At 45.0% G+C, this 14,172-nt stretch overlaps 1 protein-coding gene across 1 annotated transcript in view; it reads left to right on the top strand.

Annotated features, from left to right (window-relative positions):
* Positions 1 to 13,667, top strand: part of E2F7 (E2F transcription factor 7) — a 35,667-nt gene extending 22,000 nt beyond the window's left edge. Inside the window, exons 8-13 of the mRNA XM_005884172.2 lie at positions 3,898 to 4,083; positions 4,576 to 4,645; positions 7,454 to 7,961; positions 9,051 to 9,306; positions 11,231 to 11,652; positions 12,957 to 13,667. Of these exons, the coding sequence (XP_005884234.1) occupies positions 3,898 to 4,083; positions 4,576 to 4,645; positions 7,454 to 7,961; positions 9,051 to 9,306; positions 11,231 to 11,652; positions 12,957 to 13,127 (1,613 nt within the window). The 3' untranslated portion in view covers positions 13,128 to 13,667. The remainder of the gene's footprint in view (positions 1 to 3,897; positions 4,084 to 4,575; positions 4,646 to 7,453; positions 7,962 to 9,050; positions 9,307 to 11,230; positions 11,653 to 12,956) is intronic.
* Positions 13,668 to 14,172: the final 505 nt, after the last annotated feature.

The following is a 14,172-nucleotide window of genomic DNA, read 5'->3' as shown; positions in this document are numbered from 1 at the left end:
GAAGTACCCAGATCCGTGCCTTGCTCACTTTCGTTGGTTAATGAGCCTCTACTGGAGTCGTATAATTAGCACTCATTTGAAACTTAGAATAACAGTCAAGCACTACACATGGTGGTAGTGGTGCTGTAGGAAATCAAAGGATATGGGTGAAGTTCTGATGGACTTTTAGGTTTTGGAGGGATGGAGAGCTTTTTAGTTGAAGGAACTGATACCTAAGCACAAGTCTGGTGTGTCGGGGAGAGACCAGCCATCCTGGTCTGAGTGGAGGGCATAGGGCAGAGAGTGATGAGACATGAAGTGCGATCAGTTGGAACAGAATTTTTGCTGGGCTTCAAAGGGTAAGCAAGACATTTGTACTAGAAGCATAGACTGACGTGACAAGGGGTCTTTAGTCTTTAGATAGGTTGAAAGAGAGGAGGGGTTCAAGGATGGTGGTATCATTGCAGAAAATGAGGTAGTTGGGGAAATGAGCTGGAGTTGAGAAAATGAGTTCATGTATTTGCATAACCAGTGGGACAGCAACTGCGGGGAGCTCTGATCTGAGGAGGGAAAGAGGGCTTGGTACCAGGTCAGGAACCTCAAAAGTAGCTGCTTACCTACCCTCAGAAATGTGATCCTTGTTCTGCATTCCCTGGTTTCTACTGATATCCTCATCATCAGCCAGCTGTCAAATTTGGAACATCGAGTTACTTTTGATTCCTTAATTCACTCCTTGATTAGCAGTGCCTCACAATTAAACTTCATAGATGTCTCTTTCCTATCTCCCTTCCCACCATCATGGCCTTTTCTTCCTTTTAACAGCTTTATTGAGATATCATGGCACATTATAAGTGGAATGTGGTTAAAGTTACAATGTGATAAGCTTTTGCATTGTCTGCATCTGTGAAATAATCACCGCAGTCAAGACAGTGAGCCCATCACCCTCCAGAGTCTCTTCTGTCCCTTCAAACTTCTTCCTTCCTCCCCTTCTCTCTCCGCAGGGGAAGCCCCTGATCTGCTTTCTTTCACTCTAGATTTGTTTGTATTTTATAAAAATTTTTATCAGTGAGTCACCTACAGTCATTATTCACAGACTAGAGGCCCGGTGCACGACATTCGGGCACTGGGGTGGGGAGGGGGGAGTGCAACCTGGCCTGCACCCTCTTGTAGTCTGGGACCCCTCGGGGGATGTCCCCTCAGGGAACGGGCCTAAGCCGGCAGTTGGACATCTCCTGAGGGGGATCTTTAGCACTGCTGTGGAGGCGAGAGAAGCTCCCACTGCTGCGCTCGCCAGCCATGAGCCATGAGTCATGAGTGACCACCAGGGGGCAGCTCCTGCATTGAGCTTCTGCCCCCTGGTGGTCAGTGCATGTCATAGTGACCAGTCGTTCTGCCGTTTGGTTGATTTGCATATTAGCCTTTTATTATATCGGATTCCATATTTGCAAATTTATCTACTCAAATTTGTCACTCCAAAAGGAATACTCGCAGTATTTTCTAAGTTGTTCACAGATATGCAGAGAATGGCAGAAAGTTTGAGTTGCCAACTGAGGTCAAGCTGGACAGTGCTCTGCCTTGTTTCAGCTCTCATACTATAAACAAGTGTCCTTTTTGTGGTCCTTTTAATGCCATGTTTCACATTTGTGTGCTTGGAGTTGGTGATTTCGCTGTTTGAAATGGTACCCAAGTGTTGTGCTGAAGCGTTGTCTAGTGTTTCTAAGTGATGTACCTTACAGAGAAAATACATGTTAGAGGAGCTTCATTGAGACATGAGTTCTAGTGCTGTTTGCTATAAGTTCAGAACTGATGGATCAACAATATGTATTAAATAAGGTGTCTTTAAACAGAAACACATAAAACAGGGTTATGTGTAGATCAGTTGACAAAAATGTTGTGACCAGAGGCATGCAGGAACCTAACCCTATATTTCCTCTAGGAACAGTGCTTCAGTGTTTGCTAATTAATTGTTCCTGCTCACTTTACAGAACATGAGAACCACAAACAACAAGAATAGGCTGTACTCCCTATACTCTTTATCAAGCTTCTTTCACTCGGCATAATTATTTTTAGATTAATCATGTAGTAGCATTTATCAGTAGTTTTTTCCTTTTATTGCTAAGAAGTATTCCATTGTATGGCTATATCATTCTTCAATCATTTACATGTTGATGGACATTTGGATTATTTCCATTTTTTGGCTGTTACAAATAAAGCTACAATGAATATGTATGTAGCCCTAGCCAGTTTGGCTCAATAGGTAGAGCATTGGCCTGCAGACCAAAGGGTCCCGGGTTCTATTCCAGTCAAGGGCACATACCTCGGTTGCAGGCTCCTCCCCAGCCGAGGCCCTAGTTGGGGGTCATGCAGGAGGCAACCAATTGATGTGTTTCTCTCACATCGATATCTCTCTGTCTTTCCCTCTCTCTTCCACTCTCTCTAAAAAGCAATGACAAAATATCCTCGGGTGAGGATTAAAACATATATATATGTATATATGTATATATACATATATACGTATACATATATACATATATATGCATGTACATTGTCCCCACTATTGAAACAACACAGTATTCCTTCTGCTCCTTTTGAGTGGTTCTTTCCCCTCTGGCCTTGGGTAGTTTTCTCACCTGTGTGAGTACTCCACTGAGTACCCGAGGGGCACCTTCCACCCATCTCCAGCATTCTCCTTCTGTATGGCTCTCCTCTAATATCCTGCCATGCAAACTCCAGCTGCCTTGGCTTTCCTGGCCTCCCAGCTCCATCCTCAACCTGGAGAGACTTCCAGGCTCTCTCAAGGTTCCCCTCTCTGCACCCCAACCTGGAAACAGTCTCCAGGCAGTGAATTGGGGCAGTCATGGAGCTCACCTCATTTGATTCCTGGCTCTAAAGGATCATTGTCTTTCATGTCCTGATGTTCAGTGTCGTGAGAGCCACTGGTTGATTTATATATATTGTCCAGTGTTTTGTTTCAGGAAGGAGGGGAACTCTGATCCCTGTTATTGTCTTGACCCATTTTTTTCTTTTTGATTCTGTAATTTCTGAATTTCTAAAAAGAACATTTACTGTGTTTTTGTTATAAGAAATAGAAAGGTGATTTTCTTTTTCAATGTTTGTGTGTTTTAGAGACTATAAGTGTGGCTGGACCTTTCAGTCTATTTAATCGGCCTTATTAAAATGGGCATGCTTTGAGCTCTGAAATAAACAGCACAGAAGAGCAGGGTAGGAATAACTGTCTGAGCAACAGCAATGGGGACTGTTTCTACCTAGAAATACAGGGCTGGTTCTATGTAGAAATTCTGTCCTGACTTCATATTGGCTCCTTGAAGCATAAAACGGGCCCCTCAGGCCCAGCCCTTTATTATCCTTACTATTCTGCAGCATTTCAACTATGAGGTTTCTGTTGACCTTATTCCTTTGGTCACTGGGTAACGGAGCCTCCTACTGCATAAGAAATAATAAAGCCATAGAATCCAGAAATTTTTATATTCATTGCCTTAGAGCTATGGCATAAGAGACTGATTTCATTTAACGTTAAAAACCTCAAAATATGCACGTTGAGCTGAGCATAGCTGGGCTTCCCTTTGATACTCTGCCCAAAGAAAGTATCTAAAATGTTAGGTCCCTTCTATTTTGGGGTGAAAAACATCTTGCTCTACTTTTATTGCAGTTTAGGTAATTTTAGAATATATATGGAGTTAGTCTCACTTTATAGTCCTCCACTAACTTAAAAAGAATTGTACATCAGAAGAAATTGGGGTTTGAGACAGGCTCATATAATTCCTTGGAGTGTCTGAGTTTCTCATTTATAGGGTAGCTCCATTACAATGATAGGCTTTCCAAGCCATATCTTAAAAAGGTAAAGTTATCCGGAATGATAGCTGTGTAACAACACTGCCAAATCTTCCGTTTATGTAGATGAAGAACTAGTGGATGTTGCTGCATCTGTCTTACCAGAACTGAAAAGTGAACCATACAGCAAAGTTCACGTCTGTGCTGCACAGAAGCTGGCTCGACGTGGCTCCTTCAACAGAGTTCCAGCTTCTGAGAGGAGTCACAGGAAAGTGAACTCGGGACCCAGCAGCCCTTCCAGGGAAGAACAAGGTATCTACCTGCCTTTGCTGAACCCTGGACTCCGTCAGCCCATGTCATCGTAGCCTTACCCTCCACGCGCTGGCACTTTAAATCCAGTCGCCTCTCTAGGCCCTGCCTGTTTTTTCACTACCCTGAAATGGGACAACTATTGGGGGTAGAGAGTTGGTGACTTCACAGGGTGTGACCATGGGCCTATTCCTTGATACTGATCCTAGTCAGCCTGGAAGATCAATTAGCTTGCCATGGATGGCCTGTTTGATGCATCTCAAAAATGCATCCGACTTACAAAGCAACACTTGTTTTGTTTCTCTTCCCAATTTTCGATGAGACCTGAATTTACCAGTAACAGCTTGCTTCTCAAAATGTCTCTCTTTGAATTAAAACCAGAATAGACTTGAGATAGTCTTAGAGTCCCTGAGCTGTGAAAATGCATCCTGCTATAAAAAACTGGTATGTATACGTCTCTTGCTGTATTTCTTAGACCTTCCTTTTCCTTTATAGGACCAGGTGGCTTCCTAGAAATTGGAAGTCTGGCAGCTATTTACCAGCAGCAAATAGAAGACAAGCCACAGTAAGTCTTTTAAAAACTCCAGGTGTATTCTTCTCTATTTCCGAATGTTAACTTGGACTAAATTGAAATGCCACCCACCCAAAGGTAACTTTTAGCAATCTTGCTCCTAAGTCAGCCATTTGTTTATTGAAAAGTTTGTAAGTTTACCCTTTATGCAAAACAATGTGCATGATATAGCATCAGGGACACAAAAGTACAAAAAATTATCCCCTGAGCTATGAAAGCTTATAGGGAAAAAAATTAAACAAATGCCCCCCAAAAGATAAATCACTACTAGTGTGACACTGAAAAATGATACATCATAGTCCATGAATCACTTTGTCATCATTGTAACACGTGACTGCCAGATACTAATCCAGAAGTTTTATGTATATTAACTCATCTAATCATAACAATCTTTTTTTTTAAATCGTCACCTGAGGATATTTTTTCCATTGATTTTTTTTAGGGAGAGAATAGAAGGAAGCGGGGGGTGGGGGTGGAGAGAAACATCGATGTGAGAGAGACACATCAATTGGTTGCCTCCTGCACGTGCCCCACCACCCGCAACCCATTTATGTGCCCTTGACCAGTAATTGAACCTATGACCCTTTGGTGCATGGGCCGACACTCTAACCACTGGCCAGGGCTAGTCATAACAATCTTTTGAGGTTGGTACTGTTATTCTCCTTTAACAGCAGTCACATGTTATTAGAGGAAATGCTAAAGAAGGAACAAGAGGCGTTTTTAATGACTGATGGCTTATAGGGAAAAAAATTAAACAAATGCCCCCCAAAAAGACAAATCACTACTAGTGTGACACTGAAAAATGATGGATCATAGTCCATGAGTCACTTTGTCATAATTGTAACACGTGACTGCCAGGTACTAATCCAAAAGTTTTATGTATATTAACTCATCTAATCATAACAATCTTTTTTTTTTTAAATCCTCACCAGAGGATTTTTTTTCCATTGATTTTTAGGGAGAGAATAGAAGAAAGGGAGGAGGGGAGAGAGAGAGAAACATCGATGGGAGAGAGAGAGAAACATCGATATGAGAGAGACACATCAATTGGTTGCCTCCTGCATGCACCCTACCAGGGCTGGAGACTGAACCCACAACCCAGGTATGTGCCCTTGACTGGTAATTGAACCTATGACCCTTTGGTGCATGGACCGACACTCTAACCACTGGCCAGGGCTAGTCATAACAGTCTCTTAAGGTTGGTACTGTTATTCTCCTTTTACAGCAGTCACATATTATCAGAGGAAATGCTAAAGAAGGAACAAGAGACGTTTTTAATGACTGATTTGGGAAGAAACAGATTCTGAGGCAGGGTCAGGGAGTGGAGGGACAGCAAGCTGATTAACGATAATGATTTACCCAAATAGGATAGTGAAAGGAAACACCATTCAGAAGAAGAGCTTAGGGTGTTGGAGGTAAGTAGGCCAAGTTGGCAAAAAGCTTTGAAAGCCAGGTAGAAGGGTTTGGATTTAGGAGACAGATGGTGCAGACTATTGCAGGTTCACCAGGGAAGACCATTCTGGCTGCTTTAAGCAGGTGGGATTGGAAGTAGAGAATATCCTCTAAGTGAGCAGATCACAGAGCAGAGCATTTGCAGCAATTCTGTCTGTGGTGCAGGCCTGAGCTGGCGCAGCCAGAGGTGGAACGCAGTGGGATAGGTGAGTCAGCAGGACCTACCAGAGCAGGAGGAGGCATTGCAGAAACACCTGGGTCTCAGATGATGGTGACAGTGGTGGAGATGGAGAGACTGACGGGAGACGGCTGGGGGTAGGAAGATGGGTGATGTGCTCAGTGTGGACACACTGGGTTTCACAGAGCTGAGTAATAGCGATTGCTTGCTCAGAGGGGGCTGTGGTTGAGAGTCACTCAGCACTGCAGCCCGGAGCACTCCATTTTATTCCCAGCAGCACAGTAGACAATGAGATTGTGGGCAACCCAGGTCTCAGTGATTCCAACAGAAAAGTAGTCAGAAATCCCTGTTCTCTGTGTACCAGTTTCTAAAGGAGTTTCCTCATCTATTTCCAAAAATATACTGAACATATAAGCATTTTGTTTTTTAGTATTTGGAAATTTTTTTGTATAAAAGGCCAGATAATGTTTATAATCTCACATATTGATGGGCCTTGATTTTGAATGCGTTGCCTAAAAAGTCTATAGTAATACTGAGCAGAATGGGACAAGAATGACAGAAAAGAATAATTTTGTAGATAAGTGTATTTCCTCACTCATTGCCCACTTCATTTGTCTCACAAAGGATTTGAGATGAATGGGATGTATCCTTGAAATCAAAGTTGTCAATCTCTTAAGCAGCTCGGATCTCTCACGGTGACTGAGCAAGAGGCCCCTCTGGGTGACCTTCGGCAGATTGCTTACCCTCTGAACCTCAGTTTTGTTCCCTAGTAAACTAGGGGGATGAGAGTGGCGACTAATATTATAAAAGTTGTGTAAAGTATTATAATGTTGTGCTAATTATTGTAGTACCCATGTGCCTGGTAAGGGGTACCTGCTGGGTAGTTGATAACTATTAGATGTGGAAGGGGCCAGTATTAGCTCTAAACAGATCCTCCCAGAGCAACTCCCCCATTAGCCATCAGCTCCCCCCCGCCCCCACCAACTGTCGATCCTGGTTATACCTGGTCATCGCCTCTGCGGTTAGGTTACCTAATGTGTGTTTAGGGAATACACTTTAACAACCGAGCAGTATTCCCCACTCTTGCTTTGGTGCGTCTCTTCAGAAAAGTAGAGTCGGGAGTTGGTAGAATGTGGTAACTCAGTGGTTCCTGTTGTTTCTTTTTATTACAGGGGCAAAGCCTTGGACGGGGAGGGGGTGACGCTTCCATCCAGCAGCCTGGACCCCGCCGCTCCTTTCCCTGTCCACCCTGTGGACTCAGAATACTGTGTCAATCCTTTAGTCCACCAGGTGTTTTCCGTGCCTCAGACGGACTTGCAGGCCTTCTCCACACAGAATGGTCTGAATAGACAAGTAGGTGTCTCCCTCGCTTCTGCGGCCTCAGACGTGGAGAGCCTGAAGCCAGGCCTGCTGGCCGGCCAGCCCCTGCTGTACGTGCCCTCCACCTCTCTGTTCATGCTGTGCGGGAGCCTACAGGAGGGACCGCCCCCGGAGCCCGGGTCCGAGAGGGACAGCAGAGGCTCAGAGGCCTCAGCCGCAGCGCTGTGGTCCACACCCACAGCCCAGAAGCGCCTGGGTGAGGAGAGGCAGCTGCCAGAGGAGGAGGAGGAGGAGGAGCCAGCCGCTAAAAGACAAAGCAGGGGCTACGAAGACGGCCCTCTGTCCCTGGTCATGCCCAAGGTAAGGGCGTCCCGGTGGATTCTTGGGTGGGTGTGTTTAGGGACGTCCCGTTACCGGAGCTTCTTTCTAATGAGGACACACCGAGGTTAATAAGCTACTGAATCTGGAATAGGGGGTATTTCATGAGCCACTTGCATATTTAAGGCCTGAACTAGCTTTCCCCAAAAGGCTTGCCGTAAAGTAGTACTGTAAGAAAAGTAAGTGATTTTTATGAAAGTCACACTTCGTATAAAATGACAAAACGTTTAAAGAAAAGTTCTACCCATTATGCCACCACACAGAGGCCACCACTGTTCACACGCCTGTATATTTCCTCCCGGTCTTGTTGCCGTCCTTTTGTTTTAAATACATTGAGATCACCGAACCGTCTTAATCCAGGGCTCAGCTAAGTTCCAGAGTCCGGAATGTGGATGCTACTTCACTTTCAGAGCCTGTGCTTGGTCAGTTTTCATCTCTGCTCAGAGATCCCGTCTCCCTCCCCACGAAGTGAAAAGAGCAAACACAGGAGCTGTCCACGTCTCCCGCTCAGTGGCCATGCAGAGGTTGATGAGGCGTGACCAGTGAGACTCGCAGACAGCAGGAGCACTGGCTTTGCAGCGGGTTGCAGTGGGTCAGCTGGGCGCCCTTCATGGGAATCAGTTCGTTAATTAAGGCCCTTTCTGCTGCCGGGGTGAATTTTCCTAAGTGTGTATGTAGTGTGGGTTGCAGAACAGAAATGAAAGACTGACTGGTATGTGCCTTAGATAACCAAGACAGCTTTGGGCCTCCCCGCAATTCTTATCAGGCCCCTCAAAGACTGTGGTATCATCACCCTTTCTGTGCTGGCAGCTCAGAATCATATTGCACAATCTGAACATCATGGCCCATTTTCCCGTTTATGAAAATCTCCGCCATTTCTATGCTTGAGATGTGACGCTGATTTTCAGGCCATTCCTAAAACGTGACTGAGACAACAGACATACACAAGTCACTGTTGTGCACAGCTGTGTTTGACCTTCCTGTTCTATGGTAGTTGTTTTGGTAAAGCTGTTAAGATTTGCTGCTGGGATTTTGACTTGCTTTTCTGGTTCCTGGTTTGGTTGTGCTTAGAAATCCGCAGATTCCTCAGATGTTGCCTCTCCCAAGATGCGGGGTAACAGGGCGTCTGTGTCCCTTGAAGACATGCCCTTGAATAGCCACCTGCCTGCTGCAAGGGGCGTTTGGGGAAAGGCTCCAGCACATGGCTTCGTTTCTTCCGAGTGGGGAAGTCTTCCAAGGAACACAGAGATTGAAAAGCCTTTGCAAGAAAATGAAGGCACCACCGAGCCCTCTTTGCTGCAGTGTCTTTACGTGCAGCCATCAGCCGGTAAGGGATGTCATCATGTCCCGAAGGCCCTTGGGGTAATCGACGATCAGTTGGATTTTTAAATCTTGTTCCGTGTCACCTGACCAAAGCAGTTCATTGATGAGCCTCTGAGTCATTTTACTCTCAGCCCTCTTGTTTCCTCCACTGATGAAACGAAGGGAGAGGCTGCTTAGACTTTCTCCAACCTCCAGGTTAATGGGGAAAAAATTATGCAAGTGATTTTTTTTAAAAAATGTATTAAACTTTATTTGCTAAAAAAAGCACAATAGCCCTGACCAGGTGGCTCAGTTGGTTGGAGCCTTGACCCATATACCAAAAGGTTGTGGGTTCCATTTCTGGTCAGGGCACATACCTAGGTTGTGGGTTCGATCCCCAGTTGGGGCACCTACAGGAGGCAACTAATCAATGTTTCTCTTTCACATCGATGTTTCTCTCTCTCTCCCTTCTCTCTAAAATCAATAAAAAACATATCCTTGGGTGAGGATTTAAAATTTTAAAAGGCACAACAAATTCAAAAAATGGTTCTTTTTTATAATTCGGCTGAGTCTGGCATTGGTTCAGTGTGACAGTATGAGCCAGTTGGCCACTGTGTGCCCCTAGTGTGCTGATCTCTTGAATGTCCAGAGGGACAGAGCCTGTGACTGGTCTGGTGGCAGGGCTGCCGCAGAAGGGCTGGGTGAGAAAGCCACCTGTTGTCTGTGGGAGCGAAAGGCACGTGTGCAGCCACCCTCATTGGTAAAACGACAGTCACAACAGCACCTGCTTCATGGGGCGAGGGGTGCTGTGAAAATTCAGTTCAATAAGAATACATCTGAAGCATTTAGAATAATAGTGTCTGACACTTAGTAAGACTCAGTAAATGCTGTTACCATTTTGAAGTAAAGCTGAAATATAATAGACACCTAATTTAGATATGCACAGAGTACATGAAGCTGCTCTGGATGGAAAGAGACTTAAATTGATTTTCCTCAAGTCCTTGTTCACTTCACAGGTAGGTAGGAACTGGTTATTATTCGCTCCTCTAGAAGACATTCTTTATTCCTTTAGCAAGTATTTTGTGAGAGTTTAAACGTGATTCTCAGTGTTACAGATATATTGAACAAAACCCAGACGCGGCCATGGGCCCTTTGCCTCTGTGGTACAGCCCAGGGATTCCTCCTCAGCACACTTACAAGTGCACAGAACACAGGGATTACAAAGGAAGCCAATTATATGGAAACTAGAGGCCCAGTGCACAAAATTCCTACAAGCTGCTCGGCCCTCACAGCCCCGGCTTCATCCGGAAGGTCACCCGGAAGGATGTCCGAAAGGTTGTTCAGCTGTCCGGTCTAATTAGCATATTATGCTTTTATTATTATAGATACAGTTAGAGAAATGTTTTTAAATTATAGTAATAAAAATATGTGACAGAAAATCCAATACTCTCATAATTTCAAAATTGTGATGAGCGTAACAGTCTATTCAGAAATCTGCCATAGCTGTAATGTTCTATGAATATATCTGTGTTTGTTCTAGTGACAAAGTCAAGGTAGTAGTAACACTGTTGTGATGTGTTGCCCATGATCTTAACTGAGGGAAATATAAATTTCAGCTACAGTTGATAGAAGTAAAGATATTTTTTCCCATCCAAGTTCCATTCCTCCTCCATTTCAATGCAGTGGTGTTCACATTGAAATCCCCCTCGGAAGACATAGGCATCACCCAGTTCTCATACAGAAATATGGGGGGTTTCAGCCAGAGCTGCTGCTGCAAAGAGGCAGTGCCAGCTGGGAGAGCACAGGGGAGGGGCTGGGAGGGCACAGGGGAGGGGCTGACTGCTCAGGTGGGGTTGATTCACTGGGGGCTCCCATTTGCAAGTGCCCTGAGGAATTTGAGCTTGAATGGGACCTTCATTCTGACTTTTGCCTTGTTCTGCTTGTTTCAGGATTAAATGGTCTCAATGTGCTCTTACCTGGCAGTCAGACCCCTCATGCTATGAGACCACCTTCGGGTCAGCTGCCACCCCTCGGTGTCCCTTGCATGGTCTTACCATCTTCGACACTGGGCCCATTTCCTGTTCTCTACTCTCCCACAATGGCCGGGCCGGTTTCCCCTGCCCCTGGCTCTGTCCCAAACACGGGACCTGGGAGTTTCCGCTTGCCAGGCCTCGGATCAACGCCTCATCTTCTCATCGGCCCTGCAGCCCTGGTTAACCCAAACTCCTCGACACTCCCTCCAGCAGACCCTCAGCTTCAGGGTCCCCACTCACTTACCCAGAGTCCAGTGATGTCCAGACTGCACAACGCCACCCAGCCCACATCCCCAGTGTACGAAGGACACCCAGGCTCTGTGGTGAAATTACAGCAGGTGAGTCCTGAAGTTTTGTTTCCGTTTGCACAAGAAGGCTCATCGCTCTGGGACGGGGGTGCCTGCATCTCACCAGCTTTGGTGTTAGTCACCTGACTGCAGGGCAGCGGCTCCGGGTGAGGTTCTCCCAGCTTCCCCTACAGACCCCATTACCTGCTTATAAAGTACAAAGGCCTATGGCAGGAGATCCGTGCTTTAAAGACAAAAATGTTTCTTACTTGTTTTTAATTAGAGGAAATTATTTTAGGCTTAGTTCAGGTAAATTTTTGATGAATGCTGAATGTTCAGATTCTCCAAGTTTTCATTTCGTTAGATCCATAAAGGAGACCACCCTGAATTTTAATTGTGCAGAAACAAGAGAAACTTCGGAAGTCTTGATACTGACACAAAGATTTTTGGCATCTGTCATTTCTTAAAATAATGCAGTGTTTAGGAGGCATCTATATGCATACACACTCAGAATAGAGGCAAATGTACATATATAAGTGTATATGATTAATATAAATTAATCAAACTATATTTCTCCCCCAAACTCCATTTATACTTTAGTCAATAAGTATTTGTTGAATTCCTTTCATGCATTAAGCATTTTTCAGAGTGCTTTCTCTCCGAAAGAAAGAGTTATGTTGTGGCAAAAAAATATTTTAAACATGTTATTCAGAGGCTCAGAAGTTTAGTAGACGTTGAAATAAACATGGTAGTTTTTAAACAAGGCTATTACAACGTAACATATACTTTTTGATCACCAGTTATGTGCCGGGCACTGACCTAGGCAGTGAGGGTATAACAGTAAACAGGATAATAGTCCTGCCCTCCTAGAGTTTGTTAAAGGGATACATGTTTAACATTTAACAGGAGAGGATAAATATCAATAAACAAAAAGAGCCAAGAAACATATACTTACTGTTTGCCTGGCATGCTCTAAAGTACCTTATCAGTATTATATTGTTCAGTTTTTACAACCTCTAAAGTCGGTACTTTTATCATCCCCATTGTATGGATGAAGAAACTGAGGCCCATACTGGTTAAATCATTTGCCCAAGGTCACACAGCTAATTATGGCAGAGCCCAGACCCTGGCTCCAGGTGCCACGCTTATAAATTCTTTGTTAGGCTGCCTTTCTGCACACAAGATAAGTTAATTTCCAATTGTGCTAAGTGTTGAGATACGTCGCATGAATGTGATAGAAAAGCAAAGAGGAGGGACCGCCTGCTTAGGGACCATAATGACACAGGACTTCCAGTTTAGAGACTGAGAACAATTTGACTTCACTTCTGCTTTTATTTACTGTTTTTCTTTTGTAGTCCCCAACTCCAGGGACCCCCAAGAGCACCCGACACACACATTGTGAGACATTCTTCAAGACGCCCGGCAGCCTTGGAGACCGGGTCCTTAGGAGAAGAGAGAGCAAGCAGTCGCAAAACGCCAGCTCGGCGCAGCGGAGACTTGAAATACCCAGCGGCGGTGCCCACTAGCCGGGTGCTCTGCCCGATGGCGTGCCTCAGACCGCCTGAGCTTCCCTGTCCGTCACAGGTCAGGTCCTGGCGCTGGAGCGAAGCAGAATGCACGCCATCGGGCCTTTCACCCTCCGGTCCGCACGTTAACTTCCCATCACCGTCTATTCTCCTGAAAGTCATTGTTACTAATTGCGCGTTTAGTACCAGTTAGCGCCCAGACTCTGTGCCTGGTGTCGCAGGGAAAGCGCCCGCTGACTTGTGGTTTTGCTCCAAGAATTCTCTATTTGCTCGAAGTAGATCGGAACAGGCTACTGGAGCCTGTGGTTTGCCTAAAGGTGAGGCCTGTCCAGCACTTAGCCAGGGTGAGTGTCCCTGACGTGTCTTTCCACTCGCCCTGAGTAGATCTGTGGTGAGAGAGCCTTCCTTCCTGCAGATTAAAAAGCTACGGCTTCCTAGGCTTCATCGGGAAGACAGCGTCAGCTGTGAATCCTACCGTGTTATTTATTGTGTTCCCGGAATGGGCCTTAGTGCAAATGTTTACAAGTACAGTGGGGCCTTGACTTACGGGTTTAATTCGTTCCGAGACTAAGCTCGTTAAGGAGCTCGTTAACTCAAATTACTCTATCAACTCAATGCAAAAATCGACAGAGAGACAGCTGGTATCTCAAAAACCTTGTTAGTCGGGACACTCGTAAGTCAAGGCCCCACTGTACAGCAAAACATGCTGTTCAGGGTGTGACGACTTGAATGTTTGTGCTTTTCCCCTATAATTAGCCCTGCACTTACTTTACAACTTAGAGATAATGTGGATAATGTTGGCACACATGACAGAATGTCAAGACCAAAATAACTGTGAATGGCACACCTTGCTACAACAGATGTGCTAACCCTGTCTGGGCACAAGAGCTTAGATGAACTACAGCAGCCGAACCGCTGCTTCTCAGTTAACTGTGGACAAAAAAAAAACAAAAAAAAAACACCTTACTGTGTTCACTGTCCTTCACTACATGCCCCTGTGGGGTGCTTTTTTATTATTATTTAAATATTAAATGTCAGGTCTGGA

This window comes from Myotis brandtii, unplaced genomic scaffold (assembly GCF_000412655.1).
Source record: "Myotis brandtii unplaced genomic scaffold, ASM41265v1 scaffold82, whole genome shotgun sequence".
NCBI classification, from domain to species: domain Eukaryota; kingdom Metazoa; phylum Chordata; class Mammalia; order Chiroptera; family Vespertilionidae; genus Myotis; species Myotis brandtii.
The sequence above is the reverse complement of the archived record's forward strand: the minus strand, read 5'-3'. Positions and strand labels throughout refer to the sequence as shown.